The following is a 23,551-nucleotide window of genomic DNA, read 5'->3' as shown; positions in this document are numbered from 1 at the left end:
TTTGGGGGGAGAAAAACAAAACAAAACACAACACCTTTTTTAAAGGTTAACATGATAAATTTTTTTTTTTGAAACGGAGTCTCGCTCTGTCGCCCAGGCTGGAGTGCAGTGGCGCGATCTCGGCTCACTGCAAGCTCTACCTCCCGGGTTCACGCCATTCTGCTGCCTCAGCCTCTGTAGTAGCTGGGACTATAGGCGCCCGCCACTACGCCTGGCTAATTTTTTTTTGTATTTTGAGTAGAGACGGGGTTTCACCGTGTTAGCCAGGATGGTCTCGATCTCCTGACCTCTTGATCTGCCCGCCTCGGCCTCCCAAAGTGCTGGGATTACAGGCGTGAGCCCGGCCAACATGATAAATTTTACACAGCGTTTATCTCCCACACCTTGTCAAAGATGGAGGGAACCCTGGCTCCTCCGCATCCTCGGGCCTGGCCTAGCCTGATGCTATTAAACGGTCACCTTGCAAACCAGCTCCCCTCGTTCTGCCTCTCTCTTCATCAAGCAGTCTTCTGGCAACTCGACTAGAGACTTGCCTATGCGGACTAAAGGCATGGGCCCGGGGACACGAGTGCCTGCTCCCCGGGGCGATCCTGGTTCTCATGATGAATTAATACACTGGCATTCTCATTCTCACTTGCCTTCCCACAGAGCCTGCCTGCCTGGGAGAGAATATGCCAGCAAAGGACCTCAGGCACTAGCAGCCCTGGCAGTGTTTAGCTCTTTACAGACTCACATGGGAGCGCCTCGAGAGACACACATTGCATCCAGTAAGATGCCAATATGTGCTTTCTGGACCGGCAAGGCGGGGCCAGACTCTAGGGAGACAGCTAACCTGCCTGCTCCCAGGAACACACAGCCACTCATGTCCCCTGGCTATGCTCACTGTCCACTGCCTGTGTTCTCAACCCTTCAACTCCCTTCCTGAGGAGGTAACGAACAGCCAGGATGGACAGATACATTTGCTAAAGGCAACTCTTGACTGGGATAGCTCAGAAAAGGTAGCAAAAGATATTTCTCCCAAGTCCTCCTTCATAATGAATCACAGCTGATGACAGAAATACAGTAACTGGGTCAACGGTGGCTCACAGAGACAACGCCAAGTCATCAAAAAAACATGTTAGGGAGAGTGCCACTGAAAATATTTTTATTTATTTTTTACTTAAAGGTCAGTGTAATTGTTTGTTTTTTCAGTTAAAGTGAAATGTTTAGCTGGGCACAGTGGCTCACGCCTGTAATCCTAGCACTTTGGGAGGCAGGCAGATTGCTTGAGCTCAAGAGTTTGAGACCAGCCTGGGTAACATGGTGAAACTCCATCTTTACAAAATACACAAAAATTAGCCAGGTGTGGAGGCACGTGCCTGTAGTCCCAGCTACTTGAGAAGCTGAGGCGCGAGAATCACTTGAACCCAGGAGGCGGAGGTTGCAGTGAGCCAAGATCACACCACTGCACTCTAGCCTGGTAGGCGACTGAGCGAGAAAAAAAGAAAAAAGTGAAAATCTTTAACATAGGATTTGGATGGCCAAACCCTCGGGTCTCTGGAACACTCGGGATGGAGCAGCCCCAAAGGGCCAATGTCTCATCACCACCAGCTCTCAGGAAGTCCTTCTCACTCAGCTGAGAGCCAGGGCATGCTGCTGGGAGGTTTAGGTTTTAATTTAAACTGAGGTTGTCAGGGTCAAAATTACCTTGATTCCACAGAACTCCTCGCAGGTGAGGGCCGCAAAGAGGATGGATTCCAGGACGTATGTTTGTTTTAACTTGACCCGTAACTTGGCTGGGTGAGCTATTCAAGTCACTTGTCCCACAATTAAAAATAACCCAAATAGCAGCCAGGTGCGGTGGCTTACACCTGTAATCCGAGCACTTTGCGAGGCTAAGGCAGGCAGATCACTTGAGGCCAGGAGTTCGAGACCAGCTTGGCCAACATGGCGAAACCCCATCTCTACTAAAAATACAAAAATTAGCCAGGCGTGGTGGTGGACACCTGGAATCCCAGCTACTCAGGAGGCTGAGGTTGCAGTGAGCCGAGATTGCTCCACTGCACTCCAGCTTGGGCGACACAGCAAGACTCTGTCTCAAAATAAAATAAAATAACCCAAATACCCAGGGAACAAGAGGGGCAGCCCTGTCGGAGTGGATCAAAAAGCCTCTGCTCAAGAAGGCAAGGCTACTTCCTCATCAGTCTGCTCTGAAGTTTGCACTAAGGAAGCTGGGTCATGCTGGCCCCAGCTCTGCCCTATTGTTTTGCTGCCTTTCTGGGAAGAGGAGGAATGAGGGTCTGCTGTGAAACCACTGTACGGCCACCAGGACATTCACACGGTGCCTGTTTCTTCTGCTTTTTAAAATGTCACCCAGATTCCACTGTCAAGAACTAATAAAGAGAGGAAAGTATCCATATTCCAGTTAATAAATTGTCTCTAAAGAGCAAAATCTGGCTGGGCATGGTGGCTCACACCTATAATCTCAGCCCTTTGGAAGGCCCAGGTGGGAGGATCACTTGAGGCCAAGAGTTCAAGACCAGCCTGTAACATAGGGAGACCCCCACCTCTATAAAAAATTTCAAAATGAGCAAGGTGTGATGGTGTGTGCCTGTAGTCCCAACTACTCAGGAGGCTGAGGTGGGAGGATCTGCTTGAGCCCAGGAGGTGGAGGCTGCAGTGAGACCCTGTCTAAAAAAAGAGCAGGGGCTGGGCACAGTGGCTCATGCCTGTAATCCTAGCACTTTGGGAGGCTGAGATAGGCAGATCACAAGGTCAGGAGATCGAGACCATCCTGGCTAACAAGGTGAAACCATGTCTCTACTAAAAACACAAAAAATTAGTTGGGCGTTGATGGCAGGCGCCTGTAGTCCCAGCTACTCAGGAGGCTGAAGCAGGAGCATGGCGTGAACCCAGGAGGTGGAGCTTGCAGTAAGCCGAGATCGTGCCACTGCACTCCAGCCTGGGCGACAGAGCAAGACTCCATCTCAAAAAAAAAGAAAAAAGAAAAAAAACAAAGCTCCAACTACTACCGTCTCACCTGTGACAGTGGCACATTTCTTGAGGCACTCCTCCTTGGTCAGGTAATTATTGCTGTTTCCGTCACAGCCCCCATACACAAACAGCTGGCAGGATCCATCAGTGGCATTGTACCACCACCTAGGCATGGAGGCCCGGCATCTGCCCACCACCTTCGACACCAGGCAGAAGTCTGAAATGCGAAGCACAACCCCGTTAGCTTGGCAGGGCAATCCTGGCAACGAAGGACACGCACAGATCTGTACATGGATCCCCCAGGAGAACCAGAGCCTTGAGTTCCAGCAGTTCCTCTGTGAGCTGTTTCCCAAGCCCAGATCGTCAACAGGCCCACTCAGCGCTTCCTTCCTTGTAGAAACACGTCGCCCAGCAATAAAGACACCAACCCACCCACTGAACTGTATTTCATTTGTGTGTTTTGTCCCGTGTCCCCATTATTGAAGACATGCACATCCAGTGTAGAAACATGACTTTATTTATTTATTTTGGAGAGAGAGTCTCACTCCATCGCCAGGCTGGAGTGCGGTGACTCGATCTCAGCTCACTGCAACCTCTGCCTCCCAGGTTCAAACGATTCTTTTGCCTCACCCTCCTAAGCAACTGGAACTACAGGCGTGCGCCACCATGCTGGGCTTTTTTTTCCTGTACTTTTAGTACAGATGGAGTTTCACCATGTTGCCCAGGCGGGTCTTCAACTCTGAGCTTAGGCAATCCGCCTGCCTCGGCCTCCCAAAGTGCTGGGATCACAGGCACGAGCCACCACGCCCAACGGAAACATGACTAAAAAAAAAAAAAACAAAATCTGACTCCAAGACCCTTCTGGATGCTGCCCCATCCCACAGGGCCAAGGGGAGCTTAGGGCTGAAAGGTCAGAGCCAGAGAAGTGAGGCTGGGAAGGAGAGGCGCTATCAGCGCCCTCGGTAGTCCTCACATGCACTTTTCCTGACCTTTCCTGTCCACTCTCTGCCCAGGCAGGCCACAGGACACTCAAATTACTGCAAGAGCCTCAGAAGGAAGCTTCTCAACTTGAGTGCCTGCAGCCCAGCCCATGGCTCCAAAGACAACACAGGTCCTACCCCTGCGCCAGGGCTTGTTACAGCTCCTATTTGGGCACACCAAGATGGGCCTGGGTTTCAAGGCGCCCTCAAATCTGGCCCTACTTTAGTAAAAGGGAAACAAAAGCCAATGTTATAAAATTCCAGCCAGAAACACTTCTTGCAAAAGGTTGGTATGCTCTCTTGAAACGGAGAAACAATTGCTAGAAGCAACACCTGCACCAAAATAAGCCTTTCCACTGGAAGGATCGAAGGCAACCTGAAAAGAAAACAGCCTGGCTGTGTGGCTCCATGTCTGCTCCTGTATCACGGTATCACCCCTCCCTAACCCTGGCCTTCACCCACCTCTGCCTGCTCAGCACAAGGGCATTCCAACCTGCGCAGGGCCTGGCACAGGGTGCTTGATAAACATGTCTCCAATAAAAGGATCCCACAGCCAAACGCTTGCTTAGATGTTGTCATTGACTCCTCGCTAGTTGTTTTCATGTTTGTTAGGTTTATTTCACCCACTAGGGATATATCTTCTGTTGCGTCTCCCCAAATATGTCACAGTGATGGGCATGAAACCAGATGTTCCACAGAACACTAATCAACGGACAAAAAAGGTTGCTACTGTGCAAAACAAACAAACACATACATGCCTCCAAGGAAATCCCACCCACACAATAGATCACAGGTAAGTAGCACAGCAGAAAAAGCATCTTCTGAAGCAGGAAATTCCCTATCATTTGAAAAAAGCTAACCATGAAAAGTCACCTGTTAGAATGTACCTTATCTAGACACTTCATACGAATGAAAGTGTACAGTATGTCCATAAAAGGCAAATCAATAGACACAGGAAGTAGATGAGTGGCTGCTTGGTACTGGGGGTGGGAATGGGGAGTGATGGGTAAAGGGATCTTTAGGTGATGATGAAAATGTTCTAAAATTGGATTGTGGCAATAGCTGCACAGCTCTGTAGAAGGTGCTAAAAATCCTTGGATGATATACTTAAAACGAATGATTTTATGATAATTTTTTTTCTTTCTGAGACAGAGTTTCACTCTTGTTGCCCAGGCTGGAGTGCAGAGGCATGATCTCGGCTAACTGCAAACTCCACCTCCCAGGTTCAAGCTGTTCTCCTGCCTCAGCCTCCCAAGTAGCTGGGATTACAGGCATGCGCCACCACACCTGGCTAATTTTTTATTTTTAGTAGAAATGGGGTTTCACCATGTTGGCCAGGCTGGTCTTGAACTCCTGACCTCAGGTGATCCGCCCATCTCGGCCTCCCAAAGTGCTGGGATTACAGGTATGAGCCACCGCGCCCGGCCTATATAATTGTTTTTGAGATAGGGTCTTCCTCTGTCACCCAAGCTGGTGTGCAGTGGCAGGACCATGGCTCACTGAAGCCTTGCCTCCTAGGCTCAAGTGATCCTCCCACCTCAGCCTCCTGAGTAGCTGGGACCACAAGCAGAAAAAAAAATTTTTTTTTTTTTAAATAGGGGCACCTTTTGTCCATTACACATCAACCAGAACCAGCTGGCTGTACACCTGGAACAGGTACAATATGCCAAAGGTCACAAAACACATAATCAACAAGGTCCAGAGAAAACAGCAGGAGGAGGTCCTCTGGTGTGTGACTCTGCCCACCCCAACGCTGGAAGCAACACTGCCACCAACAAGACGAGATGAAGAGGACCCATGTAGGACCCAATTACAACCCAAAGCTGAAAACAGCATCAAGGCAAGAGCACCCAACAGCTACAGAGGCACCAGCAGCCTCTCCGCTGCCCTGCCACAGTGAGCCCTGGCAGCCACTCTGGCTGCTTTGTGTCTTAGCTTCCTGAGCAGTGTCAGACAAGGCCTTTTTCCACAATAAACTTGAGGGGAATATACCTTAAATGGGTGAATCATATGGCATGTGAATTACATGTCAAAACAAAAACCAATAACCTGAGGGAGGGCCCAACAACACCGGGCACCCAGGCAGGAACCACCCGACACCACACCTGAGAATGAAGCAGGGTGACCCACAGTATCATGGCAGGAATTCGGTAACTTTGTAAGCAAGGGTGCCAGGTACACGTGGCATATGCAGACACCTGAGGGTGTGTAGGAGAAAAAATGCCTATCGAGGGATGGATGGCAGTTACCTTGGTGAATTTAACCCTGCCCAGAACCTGGCCATCATCTTTATAGGTGCAGACATGCACTCTTGCCAGTGCCCTGGTGCTGAGGAGACACAGGAGCACTGGCCTCAGCTAACAGCACACGGGATGATACATGAGACCACAGCAGCAGGTGATGAATTTACAGCGAGAACATCACTGTATTCTGTCAAGCAGGTTGCATGTTGATGTGAATCAGCAAAACACCTTGGAAAGCAAGCATCAATGGAACACGATGCTTGGAGTCAGAATAAAGTTAGTTTACTGTATGATTCCTAAGAACATTCTCACCAACGGAATCTGTCAGGCAGACCAAATGCTCACAGTAGCGGGTCAGGACAGCTCTTCCAGAGCATGGTCACGATCTGTCCCTGAGACACTTCCTTTCCGGGCTGCTGCTGTGAGCCAGTGCCTCTTCTAGCTTGGACGCTTTCTGTTGACGTGCTGGGGGCTTCATGACAAGTCTTGCGAGCCTGGGAAGCCATTCTGTGTCTAGACAGCTGCTTACATCTGCTCTAAATATCATTGACTTAGTAGTTTAAGTTTCAGAAAGCAGCCTTATTTTCAGGTTCCTTGGGTAAAGTAGGAAGGAAAGGTAGAACTTCACTGTTGTCCCAGGAGAATTTAGAAACATCTCTTTATGGCCAGACACGGTGGCTCACGCCTGTAATCCCAGCACTTTGGGAGGCTGAGGCGGGCGGATCACCTGAGGTCAGGAGTTTGAGACCACCCTGGCCAACATGGCGAAACCCCATCTCTACTAAAAATACAAAAATTAGCTGGGCATGGTGGTGGGCACCTGTAGTCCCAGCTACTCGGGAAGCTGAGGCAGGAGAATCACTTGAGCCCACAAGGCGGAGGTTGCAGTGAGCCAAGATCTTGCCATCGCACTCCAGCCTGGGCAACAGAGCAAGGCTCTGTCTCAAACAAACAAACAAAAAACAAAAAAAAGAAAAGAAAAAGAACAAGTCTCTTTATTAAGAGAAAACTTAGACTAAAAACATGTCTGAAAGACAGATGTTGGTAGTTGTTGAAGCTGGGTGATGGTGCATGGGGGTTTATAAAATGTGTCACTGCTTTGTATATACTTGAAAATTCTTATAATAATTTTTTTTTTTTAAGATGGAGTTTTGCTCTTGTTGCCCAGGCTGGAATGCAATGGTGCGATCTCAGCTCACTGCAACCTCCGCCTCCCAGGTTCAAGTGATTCTCCTGCCTCAGCCTCCTGAGTAGCTGGGATTATAGGCATGTGCCATCATGCCTGCTAATTTTGTATTTTTAGGAGAGACGCGGTTTCTCAATGTTGGTGAGGCTGGTCTCGAACTCCTGACCTCAGGTGATCCACCCACCTCAGGTTCCCAAAGTGCTGGGTTTACACTGCACCTGGCCAAAAAAATAATTTTTTTTTTTTTTTTTTTTACTCAAATTTCATTTGAGTAAAAGAGTTCTAAGTAGCAGATTAATTGGCTGAAGTTAGGTCCAAATAAGACTAAATTTAACCATGTCCTTACTATGTTAAGACAGACATCTTTTTGTGAGTATGGAAGGAAGCTCCTTGTTGAAGACAAATCATCTCATCTTGTCACATGCTTTTACTAACTGAATTGTTTTTAAGCATCTATGATGTAAACTTTACTCTCAGGCCTGAGAGAACTGAAGTCATGAAAAGGGATTTTGTTTGCTCATTTGTTTTAATGGAGGCAGTGTTCCTTCAGGAAACCAGGCCATATAGTATTCACTTCCACCACAAATAACAACAGTGTATTTTCTCATTCACTGTTCTGCAAAAACCTTGTATTTATTTATTTTGAGACTGAGTCTTACTCTGTCACCCAGGCTGGAGTGCAGTGGCATGATCACAGCTCACTGCAGCCTCGACCTCCTGAGCTCAAGCAATCCTCCCACCTCCACCTCCTGAGTAGCTGGAACTACAGGCACGTACCACCACGCCCTGCTAACTTTAATTTTTTGTAAAGATGGGGTTCTCATCATGTTGCCCAGGCTGGTCTCAAGTGATCCTCCTGCCTCTGCCTCTGAAAGTGCTGGAATCATAGGCGTGAGCCACAGCGCCTGGCTGCATTACTTATTGCCTTCACCAAGCATGATGCCTGGCATATCATGTGCCCTACTTCTAATGGTCACAATAAAACTGTGAATCACGTAATAATATCCCTGCTTTACAAACGAGAATGCTGAGACTTGAGGTGGTTAAAGTGAGGCAGGCAGCAGTGCCAGGATGAGTTCCCCGTGGTCTGGTGAGAGCCCAGGCACTAACACGACCCTTCAGACTGATGGGAAGAAAAAGCCACTGCATCAACAGGCAGCAGGAAAACAGAACTGAAGTTGCCTAAAAGCCAAAACATTCCTCAGGGTCTTTATCACAATCTGAGGGCTCACCAAGGCGAGGCCGTCTGCCAGGCCTCTGTTTTCAGTCACACTCAATGACAGGGTCACGGACACCAACATACCAAAGGAAACGGCCAAGGCTGGGGGGAAATGGGCTGGACACATTTTTAGAAAGTTATTCCTTAATGAGGAATTCTATTATTACGAAATGACAAAACGCTATGTTGGCCTTAGAATAGTATTGGGAAGCAATCATGAAAAACATGACTCAAGTGCTATTTTGCATGCTCACAAATGCTAGGGCAAAATTAAGTACATTCTGTATGTTTTCAAAACAGAGATGGACCAACAGGAAAATGCTGAAAGGAACCAAATTTGGATGAACTCATAAGCTTCAGAATATTTAAGCAAAAGTAGAATTCCTGCCTTTAGGGAAGAGTAACTTTCTTTTGGAAAAGCATCAGAAATGGCTAAAGTCACACATTATCCGAAATATGAACCTCACTTACAAAATCCTGGCAGGCATTCTGAATGTCAGCTATTGCAAAATTACAAAACAAACTGGTCTTTGGATGTCTTGGAAAACAGGTTTCTCTGGTTCTGAAGTCACTAGAGTTTTAACCAAGACAATCAGCCGGTGACTAAGACAACAATCTACAGTCTGCTGGATAGATCTGCTGTCACCTTCTAAGAAGGACATTATAGAATTCTGAGGGGTCCCAAGTACTACCAATCTAATCTAATTTTATAGGCTTAAGAAGATAGTACTGGGTCAGTGGCTCACATCTGTAATCCCAGCACTTTGGGAGGCTGAGACGAGCAAATTGCTTGAGCTCAAAAATACAAAAAAAATGAGCCGGGTGTGGTGGTATGCACCTGCGGTCCCAGCTACTTGAGAGGCTGAGGTAGGAGGATCACCTGTGCCGGGAGGCAGAGGATGCAGTGAGCTGAGATTGCGCCACTGCACTCAGGCCTGGGTGACAGAGACCCCGTCTCAAAAACAGAAAAACAAACAAAAAAAATAGATGAGATAGTACCTAATCATTTTCCAAAAATGCATAATTGCAGCTGTGTCTACTTTGCAAAGTAAGTACTTTAATGAAATATTTCAAATATGCTGACGAGTACAGAAAATACCCCATGTCTGGTATATCCACATCTCAGTGTCATCAAATTCTAACATTCTCAAGGACTAAAACATAGACTAGGCCGGCCAGGCAGATCACCTGGGGTTAGGATTTCGAGACCAGCCTGGCCAATATGGTGAAACCCCGTCTCTACTGAAAAATACAAAAATTAGCCGGGCGTGGTAGCACGCGCCTGTAGTCTCAGCTACTCGGGAGGCTGAGGCAGAAGAATCGCTTGAACCCAAGAGGTAGAGGTTGCAGTGAGCCGAGATCGCGCCACTGCATTCCAGCCTGGGCAACAAAGCGAGACATTGTTCTCCAAAAATAAATTAATAAATAAAACATATGGATAGAGCAGAAACCCTTTGCATACCCCTCATTCAATCACATTTGCTCTGCCTCTTCCAAATTAACCCCCTACCACCTTGAACTTGGTGTTTTCTTTTATTCATGTTTTTATATCCATTAAAGCAAGCTTTGTTTGTTTTTTTGAGATGGAGTCTCACTCTGTCGCCCAGGCTGGAGTGCAGTGGTGCGATCTTGGCTCACTGCAAGCTCCGCCTCCAGGGTTCACGCCATTCTCCTGCCTCAGCCTCCCGAATAGCTGGGACTACAGGCGCCTGCCACCACGCCCGGCTAATTTTTGTATTTTTAGTAGAGACGGGGTTTCACCATGTTAGCCACGATGGTCTCAATCTCCTGACCTTGTAGTCCACCCGCCTCAGCCTCCCAAAGTGCTGGGATTACAGGCGTGAGCCACCATGCCCGGCCCCAAAACAAGCTTATTTTTAAAACAAGCAAAAATAACTCCTAGGGTTCTAGTTATTGACACCCTCCCATGAGTGCTATGAGTTGAGGCACAAGAGCTTCTTGCCTCACCACGTGCAGGACAGGAAAGCCCAAAGCCACTCCTGAAATGCTTCTCCTCTTCCTCCTCCCACCCATCTGTTTTTTCTAGAACAAGGGTCTGCAAATGTTTTCTATAAGGGGTCAAATACTAAACACAAGCAGCAATTGGCCTGCCCGTCAGTGTGTGATCACACAAAGCAATCTCATAATCAGTGGGAAAAATGATACTGCTCAATGACATTTAAAATTTTTTATCAGCTGGGCGTGGTGGCTCACACCTGTAATCCCAGCACTTTGGGAGGCCGAGGCAGGTGGATCACTTGAGGTCAGGAGTTCGAGACTAGCCTGACCAACATGGAGAAACCCCGTTTGTACTAAAAATACAAAATTAGCCGGGCATGGTGGTGCATGCCTGTAATCCCAGCTATTCGGGAGGCTGAGGCAGGAGAATCATTTGAACCCAGGAGGCACAGGTTGCAGTGAGCTGATCCATTGCACTCCAGCCTGGGCAACAAGAGTGAAACTTCACCCCTCAAAAAAAAAAAAATTTTTGTCAAGCTGGGCATGGCGGCTCATACCTATAATCCCAGCACTTTGGGAGGCCAAGGCAGGAGGATCATTTGAGGTCAGAAGTTCAAGACCAGCCTGGGCAACATAGTGAGACCCTGTCTCTACAAAAAATAAAAAAATTTTTTTGGCCAGCTGCAGTGGCTCACACCTGTGGTCAGGATTTCAAGACCAACCTGGCCAACATGGCAAAACCCCATCTCTACTAAAAATATAAAACTTAGCCGGGCATGGTGGCGCACGCCTGTAGTCCCAGCTACTCGGGAGGCTGAGGCGGGACAATCACTTGAACTTGGGAGGCGGAGGTTGCAGTGAGCTGAGATCACACCACCGCACTCTAGCCTGGGCAACAGAGCAAGACCCTGTGTCAAAAAAATAAGGAAAGAAAAACTATTGGCTATAAATGCACAGAGTAACAAAACAAAACAAAACAAAATAAACAAACAGAAAGAGTATTTAGCATACTGTAAGTTAAAACATTAGAAACATTTAGGATTAAAGTGTTAATTTCTTTGCAAAAGAATTTCTAAGGGGAGTTTGAACTGTGCTTGTGGCCTTCTCACTACATAACTTACGACACAGAGCAAGCATCATTTCTACACCTTTTCTAGCAATTGCCAAACACTGTTCTAGATCTGGATCAGCTTTCAATGTTTTATCCTTTGCTCTTTCAATGTCACAAAATTGCTCTGAGAGCTGCTTCACAGAAGAGGCTTTGCCAATGTTGCTTCCTCTGGGCCACCATCCAGAAAGTCACAACTGCTGCCCTCATTTCTGTGGACAAGAAGCCTTCACAAGCTCCCTGGCTGCAGATCCAGTCTCTCCAATGGCAGAGGGAAGTGCAACACCTCCCGTAAGCTGGTCTACCTCTCCATTTTATGTTTTTTTTTTTTTTTTTGACAGTCTTACTCTGTCGTCCAGGCTGGAATGCAATAGCGCGATCTCGGCTCACTGCAACCTCTGCCTCCCGGGTTCAAGTGATCTCCTGCTTCAGCCTCCCGAGTAGCTAGGACTCCAGGAGTGTACCACCACACCTGGCTACTTTGTGTATTTTCAGTAGATAGGGTTTCACTGTGTTGGCCAGGCTGGCCTCAAACTCCTAACCTCAAGTGATCTGCCTACCTCAGCCTCCCAAAGTGCTGGGATTACAGGCGTGAGCCACCTTAGCGAAAAACACTGCAGGACACCTTTCCTAAAAACAACTAACATCACTAAAAACAAGTCTCCTCTTTTCATTAAAGACACTTGGAATTCTAAGGATAGTAGCCAAGGAGAAATTACTTGCTATAAAAATCCCCAGACATGCCACTCCTTAGTATCAAAAAGCCAAGAAAGCTCTGAAGAGTCATTTAATCCAAGAGTTTCAAAGAACTCCATCTCAAAAAAAAGAAAGAAAAAAAAATTGTTGTGAAGTTTAAAGGAGTTTTTAATCCATTATAATTGCTTAAAATAGTATTTGGCACACAGCTTTTTTTTTTTTTTTTTAGTTTTTTTTAGAGACAGGGACTTGCCCTGTCGCCCAGGCTGGAGTACAGTGGTACAATTTCGGCTCACAACAGCCTCGACCTGTGCTCAGTGACCCACCCACCTCAGCCTCCAAGTAGCTGGGACTATAGGCGTGTGCCACCATACCCGGTTAATTTTTGCATTTTTTGTAGAAACGAGGTTTCACCATGTTGCCCAGACTAGTATTGAACTCCTGGGCTCAAATGATCCACCCGCCTCGGCCTCCTGAAGTGCTGGGATTACGGCGTGAGCCACCGCACCTGGCCTGGCACAAAACTTTTAACAAATAGTAGATATTGTATCTTTATGATTGTATTTTTTATGAAGACAGGACTAATATAGGGACAGTCAGAATAAAGAGAACGACACATTTCACTACAGAGTCCAACCAAGCGTGCTGACGGAGAGGATAAGGAGGAAGAGGATATACAGGGAAGGCCAAAAGTACAACCTCAAGCCAAACCAATGATTTCTTATCTTCACCTGGAGGAAGACAATGGCAAACCACCACATGGGTCAAAGTCCTGCACGGCTACAAGATCAGGATATGCTGAGCTGGGAGGCAGAAAGCCAGAGGGAGGGACTGGTGGAAAAAACAAACACCAAAAGAGATGAAGCAACACAAACCCTCCATGCTTTCCACACCCACCTGCACTTGCACTTCAAGTATCTTTTCGCCAGGGAATGAATGAGAGCATCTTAAAAAGAGGTACTGAGGCCGGGCACAGTGGCTCATGCCTATAAGCCCAGCACTCTGGGAGGCCAAGGCAGATCACCTGAAGTCAGGAGTTCAAGAAAACAGGTACTGAATGACAGGAGCTACTGAAGCCTATTTCAATTCTACCAAGCCAGATTCCAAAGGTGACATTTACTGTGCACTCAGCCTTATTTTAAGGTGATCTATAAATCTACCTACTTTGGTTAGCTGCTAGGTTCTACACATTTGAGTGTTTCTGTTTCCAGTACAGAAAGCTACCAACTACCCATCTCCTCTAGGCTTGGGTGTCTGGAAGTTTTCATTATTGAGACAATTCAGAACCTTTCAAAAAAAAACCTCAGGTATTTATGAGGAAAGAACATTTACAATTACAAATCCAACCTAAGTTATGAGGCTCATAAAATCTTGGTGTTTCAGATATAAAATCTTGGTATTTTCTATATAAAATATTTAGACAGAAAAGTTTACATTTCAGGCCAGGCACAGTGGCTCACGCCTGTAACCCCAGCACTTTGGGAGGCTGAGGCAGGTGGATCACCCAAGGTCAGGAGTTCGAGACCAGCCTGACCAACATGGTGAAACCCCGTCTCTACTAAAAATACAAAAACATGAGACGGGCGTGGTGGCGAATGCTTGTAATCCCACTTACTCAAGAGGCTGAGGCAGGAGAATCCCTTGAACCCAGAAGGTGGAGGGTGCAGTGAGCCGAGATTGCACCACTGCACTCCAGAGTCTGGGCGACAGAGTGAGACTCCATATCAAAAAATAAAAAATTTACATTTTATAACCTATCAGCACAATGCAACTCATCACTACTCATGCCTACCGTCACTCCATATTCCACTCTGAAACAGGACTATTAAGTCTACCCTCGCCTCAATCCATAACAAGAACCCGAGCAGCCCATCTGAATAGCTGGGAAGGAAACAAATAGTTTCAAATCTTCTAAGGAACTGTCTGCTGTTAATTCACATTCAGCCATTCTTTACCTTGTGCAAATCACGGACCATTTTCAGAACTGAGGAAAGCTCTTAGACCCTCTCTCTGGAATGGTGTTTTTCAATCTTTTTTCATTACTACCTTCCCCCTAAGAAGACTTTTTGGAAATGTTTTTCCCAATCGCCCCACGAAATTTTAATACCACAGACATACTATATATCTATTTATGTAGAGCGGCCCTTCAAAAGGTCACAAACTATTATAGTATCTTTTTGTTCCCCCACCCCTTTAAGAACATGCCATACACTCTAAATGACAGACCCTGGGATACACATGGACAAACTATCACATATAAAATTGTTTTGAGATGGGGTCTCGCTCTGTCACCCAGGCTGGAGTGCAATGGTGCAATCTCGGCTCACTGCAACCTCCACTTCCCGGGCTCAAGCATTCTCCCACCTCAGCCTCCCACGTAGCTGGGACTACAGGCTGACTAGTTTTTTGTATTTTTTGTTTCACCATGTTGAAACTCCTGAGTCAAGCAATCCACCCGCCTCGGCCTCCCAAAGTGCTGGGATTACAGGCGTGAGCCATTGTGCCCAACAGTATCACATAAAAGTGAAGGACTTCAGATTAAGGGACTTCTGAGGCCATGGACCCTGGGCCCAGTCAGGAATCACCCTGAGCTCCATCTCCAACACGTGTGAGTAAAACAACATGTGAATTCTTGCCCTCTTTTTTTTTTTGAGACGGAGTCTCACTCTGTCTCCCAGGCTGGAGTGCAGTGGCGTGATCTCAGATCACTGCAACCTCCGCCCTCTGAGTTCAAGCGATCCTCCTGCCTCAGCCTCCAGGCGCCTGCCACCGCGCCCGGCTAATTTTTTTCTGTATTTTTAGTAGAGATGGGGTTTCACCATCTTGGCCAGGCTGGTCTTGAACTCCTGATCTCGTGATCCACCCACCTCGGCTTCCCAAAGTGCTGGGATTACAGGCATGAGCCACCACACCCGGCTAAACATGTGGTGGTCTTTTGTAACTGGCTTCTTTCACTTAGCATAACATTTTTTTTTTTTTTTTTTTTTTGAGAGTCTTGCTCTGTCGCCCAGGCTGGAGTGCAGTGGCGTGATCTCGGCTCACTGCAAGCTCTGCCTCCCGGGTTCACGCCATTCTCCTGCCTTAGCCTCCCAAGTAGCTGGGACTACAGGCGCCTGCCACCACGCGAGGCTAATTTTTTTGTATTTTTAGTAGAGACGGGGTTTCACCGTGTTAGCCAAGATGGTCTCGATCTCCTGACCTCGTGACCCGTCTGCCTCGGCCTCCCAAAGTGCTGGGGTTATAGGAGTGAGCCACCACGCCCGGCCTCGCCCTCATTTCTAAAATGGCTTCTAATCATAAAAAGCATATTTCAAATAAACTTCAAAATAACTAAACTCTAGCTCCTATTTCACCTGCCAAGGAAAATAAAACAAAAAAAAAGTAAATAAACTCCAAAGTTCCTGGGCCTCATCATCAACATCAGCACTTCTTTACAGGGAGTTTTCAAAAAGATGTTGCCAGAAACAACCGTGAAATGACACTTGTGAGGAGGATCTTGCAGGACATCGGAATCCACACTCTAATGTCCACATTGGTCACGGCCAGTGGACCAAGGCCTCCTGGGGCTAATGGAGTCATTTCAGTGTGACTCCTGCTGGGCTCTCTCCCGCCTCACATGAGCCACAGGCTTATCACCCCTCATTCAGCCTCCCCTGTAGCCTCCAGACATGGCAAACAGAAGCTCTGCACGCATTCTGTAAATGGCTGGGGATGGGTAAAATGAGAAACAGGGTGGGGAGCAGGGTGAAAGAGAAGTGTGATTTCTCCATCACAGGCTGAGCTCTCAAATACTGACTGGGCAAAGCAATGTTTCCAGTGGAAACGGGCCAGTCTCCCGCAGAGACCTGAAGGCAAGGCCCTCAACCTTCTTTAGGAACTGCAACCATTTGAACCTCAGAAGCCCCCATTTTCAGTGCCAAGCACACCAACCCTGACACTCATCACCAGACATACACTCATCTGTTCATTTATTGTACTGTCTTCCTCTCATTATGACACGTCTGCCTTGGATGGGGGAGGGGGTCTATTTTGTTCAGTGCTCTATTTTGAGTGAGTCAGTGCCTGGCAATTGGTGGGTGCTCAATAAACATTTGCTGACTATATCAGTGAATAAGATTTCGAACTACCCTGGAACCAAACTGCCTTGCCTGCAAGTAGGACAAGCACTCCTTCTATGGAGGATAAGAATAATGTGAGAAGCTGCTTTAGAGAATTCCCAGCTGATCGCCAACACCAGCTTTACTTTAGCTCTTCTGTCATCTTATCTCTGACCACCAGGGTCACAACTACCCATGGGGGTGAGAAGGAAAGTAAAGAAAGGGTGGCAACTAATAACATGTCTGTGGAGTCTGCTGGAAAGCTTACCTTTTAGTTAAGGTTCTACAGACACTGTAATTAACCTGAGAGGTCCATGGATTTCAAAAATCCCTTGGAAGTGCAGAAGAGGGCTGGGCCACGTGGCTCGAGCCTGTAATCACAGCACTTTGAGAGGCTGAGGTGGGCAGATCACCTGAGGTCGAGAGTGTGAGACCAGCCTGGCCAACATGTTGAAATCCCATCGCAGGCCGGGTGCGGTGGCTCACGCCTGTAATCTCAGCACTTTGGGAGGCTGAGGCGGGCAGATCACAAGGTCAGGAGATCGAGACCATCCTGGCTAACACGGTGAAACCCCATCTCTACTAAAAATACAAAAAATTAGCCGGGCGTGGCGGCAGGCACCTGTAGTCCCAATACTCGGGAGGCTGAGGCAGGAGAATGGTGTGAACCCAGGAGGCGGAGCTTGCAGTGAGCCAAGATCGCACCACTGCACTCCGGCCTGGGCGACAGAGCGAGACTCCATATAAAAAAAAAAAAAAAAAAAAAAAGAAATCCCATCTCAACTAAAAATACAAAAATTAGCTGGGCATGGTGATGCACACCTGTAACCCCAGCTACTCAAGAGGATGAGGCAGGAGAATCGCTTGAACCCAGGAGGCAGAGGTTGCAATGAGCCAAGATGGCACCACTGCACTCCAGTCTGGGTAACAGAGCAAGACTCTGTCTCAGAAAAAAAAAAAAAAAAAAGGTGCAGGAGAGGTTCTCAAATGAGTGTTGCCCTGCTTGCCTCCAGTGGAAATTCCCAAGAAGAATCAACAAAGGACCTTGAACCATCCTGGCTAACACGGTGGTGAGACCCTGTCTCTACTAAAAATACAAAAAATTAGCCAGGCGTGGTGGCAGGCGCCTGTAGTCTCAGCTACTCAGGAGGCTGAAGCAGGAGAATGACGTGAACCTGGGAGGTGGAGCTTGCAGTGAGCTGAGATTGAGCTACTGCACTCCAGCCTGGGCGACGAGATACACTCCGTCTCAAAACAAAACAAAACAAAACAAAAAACACAAAAACAAAAACAAAGGACCTTAAGCCAAGTAACCATTAACACAAGTTCTGATGCCCAGGTCCAGGCACAAAGTTATTGGCAGCAAGAACTACACCTAACTGGCCACTCCTAAAGGACCTTTCAAGTTTCTATTCTGCGGAGGAAATACATGATCTGGCCTGGTGTTGAGCAACATTACACATTTCAGGACCCTCCAAATACCAGGATTTACCACCTGGGTGGGGAAAAGGAAAAGAAAAATATCCTGCATATCTGCGGCTACCTGATAAAAGGATTTCCCCAACAGCCAGCCGTAACACGCATATACACACACACGTGCGCGCGCGCGCGCTGTCTCACACTATAATGTGCAATTTATAAAGAACTGTTATGTGTTACCTTTTACTAAATGGAGCATATGTTTAAGGTAGGGGTCACAAGCCAAAGGCCTACAGAGACAGAGGGCAGGCAGTAGCTGAGATGAGGCAGGCTGGGTAAGATCTACAAGCTAGGGAGTGGCATATCTCCTGCCTGAAAGAGGCACTGGGCTCCTGTCCGGGACTGCTGGGCAGGAAAACAGGCCTGTGTTCTGGTTTGGTTCCATTACATCTTCATGTCTTTCAGGCAAAGCCAAAACCTACATTTTTACGTTTAAAAAATCCCAATTCTGGAAAATGTACAAGTCACATAAAGGCTGTGTGAAGCTTACTCGGAGTTGCCAGTTTATAATCTCTGCATGCTTTCTACTCCAGACGGTAACTGTCCCTAACGCTAGATAGGGGAGCTTTCTCACCTGGCATAAGCTCAGCTTTCCCCCCACCTCTGTCTGCAGAGGTTGCAGTCAGGACACACTTTGTCCGGCCCATCCACCTGTCCCTTCCCACCTGCCCTCACTACTCAGAGCGTCACCAACACATCAATCATAGACCACATGATGCTTCTCACAAGAATCCCCGACCCGAGTTAACCCTCACTCTCACACGGTGGGGCCTGCTTTGTCCCCATCTCCCCTCCCGAAACTCCTGGGCCCTCCGGTACTCAGGACTGGTCTTGAGCAAATCTTCCATGTCCTCAATCTCCTCTGAACATTGTTGCCACCCTCTTACCTAATTGGAATCTCCCCTGAGGGCATGCCTCCTGGGGCCCTTCCAAGTGGGGAGGTCTCCTTGCTCCTGGGAGCTGCTTCTGGACTGTTCTCCCTCCACCCTCCCCAAAACCCCCAGCGGGGAGACTCCCATTATTAGAGTAAATCATTCACTACCCTGCCTGGCACGTTATCTGCCAACCCAGACAACTACTCCTTTCTTCCCAACTTTAACTCCGGGCCTGCCACCTCTCCCGCTGCTCTTATCATCATTCTTGGAGATTTCTATATCCAGGTAGATGGTCCTCTGACCTCTAGGTCCCAAGACCTCCAGCTGATCTCATCCCACCCTCGCCCCCCGCTTCCTCTCAGGGTCACACCTAAACCTGTCTCAATAACTGACACCTCTTCGGAACCTCCCTCTCATGCATCTCACTCACTCCCCACTGCATCCTGTCTGTCTGGTTATTCCCTTCAGAACCTCAACTCCAACAATCTGCTGGCCCTACCATCTTGGCCCTCCACCCCCTCACGTCTTCATACAGAATAAATTCCTTGACCAACCCCCATCCTCCCTCCCTCACACATTCTCTGTTCACTCCTCCCTCACCACCACACTCATCCGGCAGCACCTGAGCCACTGCATGGAGCTTCAGCAACACCACACTCCCAGTGGATGACTCGCTTCCAGAGAAAATAGAAGCAATAAGGAAGGAGTGAGGACAAAAAAAAATCAAAACTGCCTCCTGCCTCCGATTAAGCTGTTCAAGCTTTCAAACAAACAGAACTTACGATGAATGAGGGCATGAGTTCACCCAGTCAGACACTAGTACTTCTGAAAGGTCAGCAGGTCCAGCCGGCGGCAGCAGTCAGGGAGGCCACTCTGAACAGAGAAGGCCTCTGCAGTGAGACCTGGCTTTGTCAATTACCACCACCGAGTGACCTCGGGCAAGGCACGTAACTTAACCACCCCACCCGGCTGTTTCAAAGGTTAAACGACACATTCCAGCTCAGAGTAAGCACCAGAGGTAGCAAGAGGCCACATCCCAGCTCAGAGTAAGCACCAGAGGTAGCAAGAGGCCAGGTAACTGGAAGGTACATCCTAACGTAATTACTTCACCTGAAAAAGTCCAGCAGAGCTGCCAAATTCTGGTTCTGATTGCAACAATGGTCAGCGTCTGCATTCCTGACTCCCAGTCACCTACCGCTGAGCCTCTCCCCACCAATTCACTTTTTTTCTCCTGCCTGGGGCACAGAGAAATTAACCAGTCCCCAGAAGTTACCACAGGTGATGACTTGGTGCACACCTATCCTGCTCTTTTTTTTTTTGAGACGGAGTCTTGCTCTGTTGCCCAGGCTGCTGTGCAGTGGCTTGATCTCAGCTCACTACAGCCTCCGCCTCTGGGCTTCAAGTGATTCTCCTGCCTCAGCCTCCCGAGTAGCCAGGACTACAGGCGCGCACCACCATGCCCAGCTAATTTTTGTATTTTTGGTAGAGATGGGGTTTCATCATGTTGCCTAGGGTGGTGTTGAACTCCTGGCCTCCAGTGATCTGCCCGCCTTGGCCTCCCAAAGTTCTGGGATTACAGGCATGAGCCACATCGTCCGGCCTTCTTTTTTTTTTTTTTTTTTGAGATGTGAGTTTCACTCTTGTTGCTCAAGCTGGAATGCAGTGGCACGATCTTGGCTCACTGCAACATCCGCCTCCTGGGTTCAAGCACCAGTACCTGTCTATAAAGCCCTAGGCCATCTGGCTGCAGCCTGCCTCTCCCACCTCCCATCCTCCTCCAGTCCTCCCCTCCTTCACGCCTGCTCCAGCCAGGCTGGCCCTGTCTTTTCCCTGAACCCAATCAAGCTTGTTCCAGCTTCAAGGCCTTTGTACTCTATTGCCTGCAACTGGACACTGGTCCCCCAGGTCTCCGTGTGGCTACTGCCTCCTCATTCTTCATGTTAGAGCTCAGATGTCACTCTCCTCACAGAGACCTCCCCTGACCACCTGAGCTAAAGCCGCCCCCGACATCTTACGTCACCCTGTTGGTGTACTTCACCTGGTTCATTTAATTCTCAGTAACTTAATCCCATAGCAAGTGCTTTTTAAACCTTCACTAGCTCTGCCTCTCCCACTGGAATATTAGCTCTATGAATGCAGGAACCCAGCTAGTCTGAGTTAACTGTTATCACCAGCGCCAGTGCCTGACACGTAGCAGGGCCTCAGTAAGTTTTGCTGAATCAATGAATTCTTGCTTTCAGGAGAGCTCTTTTCAAAACCCGCTGGTGCTTGTCTGAAGCAGTTAAGGTTATAACTACACTTGTTCAAAGAGATCTTTCAGGCCACATTTCCTTAAGAGTGTAGAAGTTTAAATCACCTTATTCACCACCGACTTCTAAGGACCATTCTAAGACCCCAACACCAGCTGCTCAACGCCAATACTCTCTCGCGCCTTAGCAGGGCTTCCTCTTCCCCAACGCTTGTTTCCTTTCTTGTTCCCTCCTTCTCGGGCACCTACTTTACTGCAACTCAACTACAAAAACTTCGGGGGAGGATCTTGTCCAATCTCCAAAGAGGCAGGGGTGAGATGGGCTTCTTCCCTGAGTCTAAAACGGCCACCAGGTCACCCAATCCAACCCCCACCATCTCACAGGCCTGGCCTCTCCCTGGGCTTTGGCCATGGAACTTTCCACCGCCAGGAGGAGGCTGGTCTTCAATTCGGCTCCTCACCCCGTTCTTGCCACAGGAAGGGGCAATGCCACGCCTTCTTGGTCAGTACCCCTAGACTCTTCCTCCACCCGAAGGAAACTCCTAACCCTCACTCCTCCGCCCGTCTTCGCTCTCGAGGGCTCCCAAACCTCATTTCAAGGCTCAATCCTCCAGGGCTGGTTCCACCACACCCGCTGAACGCCATCAAGTAGCCCCCAGTTTCCTCCCCCGCCAGTTCTCCCTGCTCAGACCCCCGTTGACCCCCGAGCCTCTGCCCCCTGCGCCCCGCCTCCAGCCTCCCCGCCCGGCCCTCACCGTGGATGCTGCGTTCTCGGTCGGCCGCCAGGACCCCAGAGAGGAGCAGCGATCCTAGCAGGGCGAGAAGCGCCCGGCTCCGCCTCAGCCCGCACAGCTGCGCCATGGCCAGCTCCGCCGAGACGCGCAGGCGACGCCGCCAGCCACCAGCCGTTGGGGTCTCGCGATCAGGTGCGGGAAGCCCCTCGCCGCGCACGCGCACTGGAGCGCCTCGAGTTCAGGTGCCGACGCTCCGGGACGGTCCGCCAGGTGCCAAAGCCACCGGAAGTCGCCTTTCCGGATCCTCGGTGTAGGGACGCCCGGCCTTCTCGGCGCGCGATGCCTGGGTCTGCTCCTCACTCGCTCCCTCGCCGCCTGCGACACTCAACGGCCCTCCGCGCGTTCAGAGCCCCGCTACACCTCCCAACGCGCGGAGGTCGCCAGAGCCAATGGCGAGCGCCTATTGGAAGCGGCTCCCGAAGGTGGCCGGGCAGGCAGGGGGCGGGGCGCACCTGGCTAGGCAGGGCGAGCTGGGCGCAGGCGCAAAGGGCAGGCACCTGCGCGGCCGCTCCCCCGCCCTGGGCGCACCTGGGCCCGCCCAGGTGCCGGGGAAGAGGCGGGGCTTGCGCGGGCCTCGCCCCCAACAGAACCTGGCGGGGCGGGGCGCCTGCCCGCTGAGCACCTGCCACCCTTCCCTTGGGCTTGGTGACGACGTCCGAGGAGGGCCTTCGCTCTTGGACTGGCCCCAGGGTGGGAGGAGGGGGCGGCAGACACGCGTTGCTTGGAAGCCTGTGGTTTTCTGCCCGCCTCGCCGCAGCTTTCCTGTGAATTCCTTCCTGAATTCAAAGTTCACTGGGCTCATGCTCCAGGGCTTAATGCTGGGAACCCAGCGGTGGCCATGCCAGACTGGTCCCTGAGTCACCAAACAGGAACGGCCCAGAGTAGTGATAGCGGAAGCTTAGCACAAAGTGATGAAAGCTGTGATGGGGAAGGCCAAGCTGAGGGATCAGAGGCTCGGTCGCTAGAAAACCAGGGCATGATGGGAGCCCAGACAGCTTTCCCATCCAGCCTGAGAGGGGGCCAAGGAGGGCTTCCTGGAGGAGGTGATAGGCCCATGCAAAAACAGCTCCGGGCCCTGGCTCCAAGGTTCTCAGGACAGATATGGAGACAAATACTTAGCACAGACAGCATCAGAATTGAGAGGAAGGAAGCCCCTGGGGAAACCCAGAGAAGACACCTGACCAAGCCTGGGAGTCAAAGAGGGCTTCCTGGAAGAGGAGTTACGTGAACTGACTCTAGAAAGGGGAATGGAGTGGGGCAGGCACACGAGTAGAGGACAGCCAACAAGGTAATCAAAATAAATGCATTATTATTGAAAACACTTTTTTAGATTCTTTCTTTCTTTTTTTTTTTTTTGAGATGGAGTTTTGCTCTTGTTGCCCAGGCTGGAGTGCAATGGCGTGATCTTGGCTCACTGCAGCCTTGACCTCCTGGGCTCAAGGGATCCTCCCACCTCAGCCTCCCAAGTAGCTAGGACTATAGATGTGAGCCACCACATCCAGCTAATTTTTTTTTTTTTTTTTGAGATGGTGTCTCGCTCTGTCGCCCAGGCTGGAGTGCAGTGGTGCGATCTCTGCTCACTGCAAGCTCCGCCTCCCAGGTTCATGCCATTCTCCTGCCTCAGCCTCCTGAGTAGCTGGGACTACAGGCGCCCACCACCACACCCGGCTAGTTTTTGTATTTTTAGTAGAGAC

General features: G+C 49.2%; 1 protein-coding gene across 1 annotated transcript in view; it reads right to left on the bottom strand.

The window, feature by feature from the left end:
• SPINT2 (serine peptidase inhibitor, Kunitz type 2) overlaps positions 1-22,765 on the bottom strand; it is a 28,320-nt gene extending 5,555 nt beyond the window's left edge. The window contains exons 1-2 of the mRNA XM_054462579.2: positions 21,819-22,765; positions 3,020-3,190 (exon numbers count right to left, since the gene is read on the bottom strand). Of these exons, the coding sequence (XP_054318554.2) occupies positions 3,020-3,190; positions 21,819-21,924 (277 nt within the window). The 5' untranslated portion in view covers positions 21,925-22,765. The remainder of the gene's footprint in view (positions 1-3,019; positions 3,191-21,818) is intronic.
• Between the last annotated feature and the right edge of the window lie 786 nt (positions 22,766-23,551).

Source organism: Pongo pygmaeus, chromosome 20, assembly GCF_028885625.2.
Source record: "Pongo pygmaeus isolate AG05252 chromosome 20, NHGRI_mPonPyg2-v2.0_pri, whole genome shotgun sequence".
NCBI classification, from domain to species: domain Eukaryota; kingdom Metazoa; phylum Chordata; class Mammalia; order Primates; family Hominidae; genus Pongo; species Pongo pygmaeus.
Note: the sequence above shows the minus strand (reverse complement) of the source record. Positions and strands in the feature narration are given on the sequence as shown.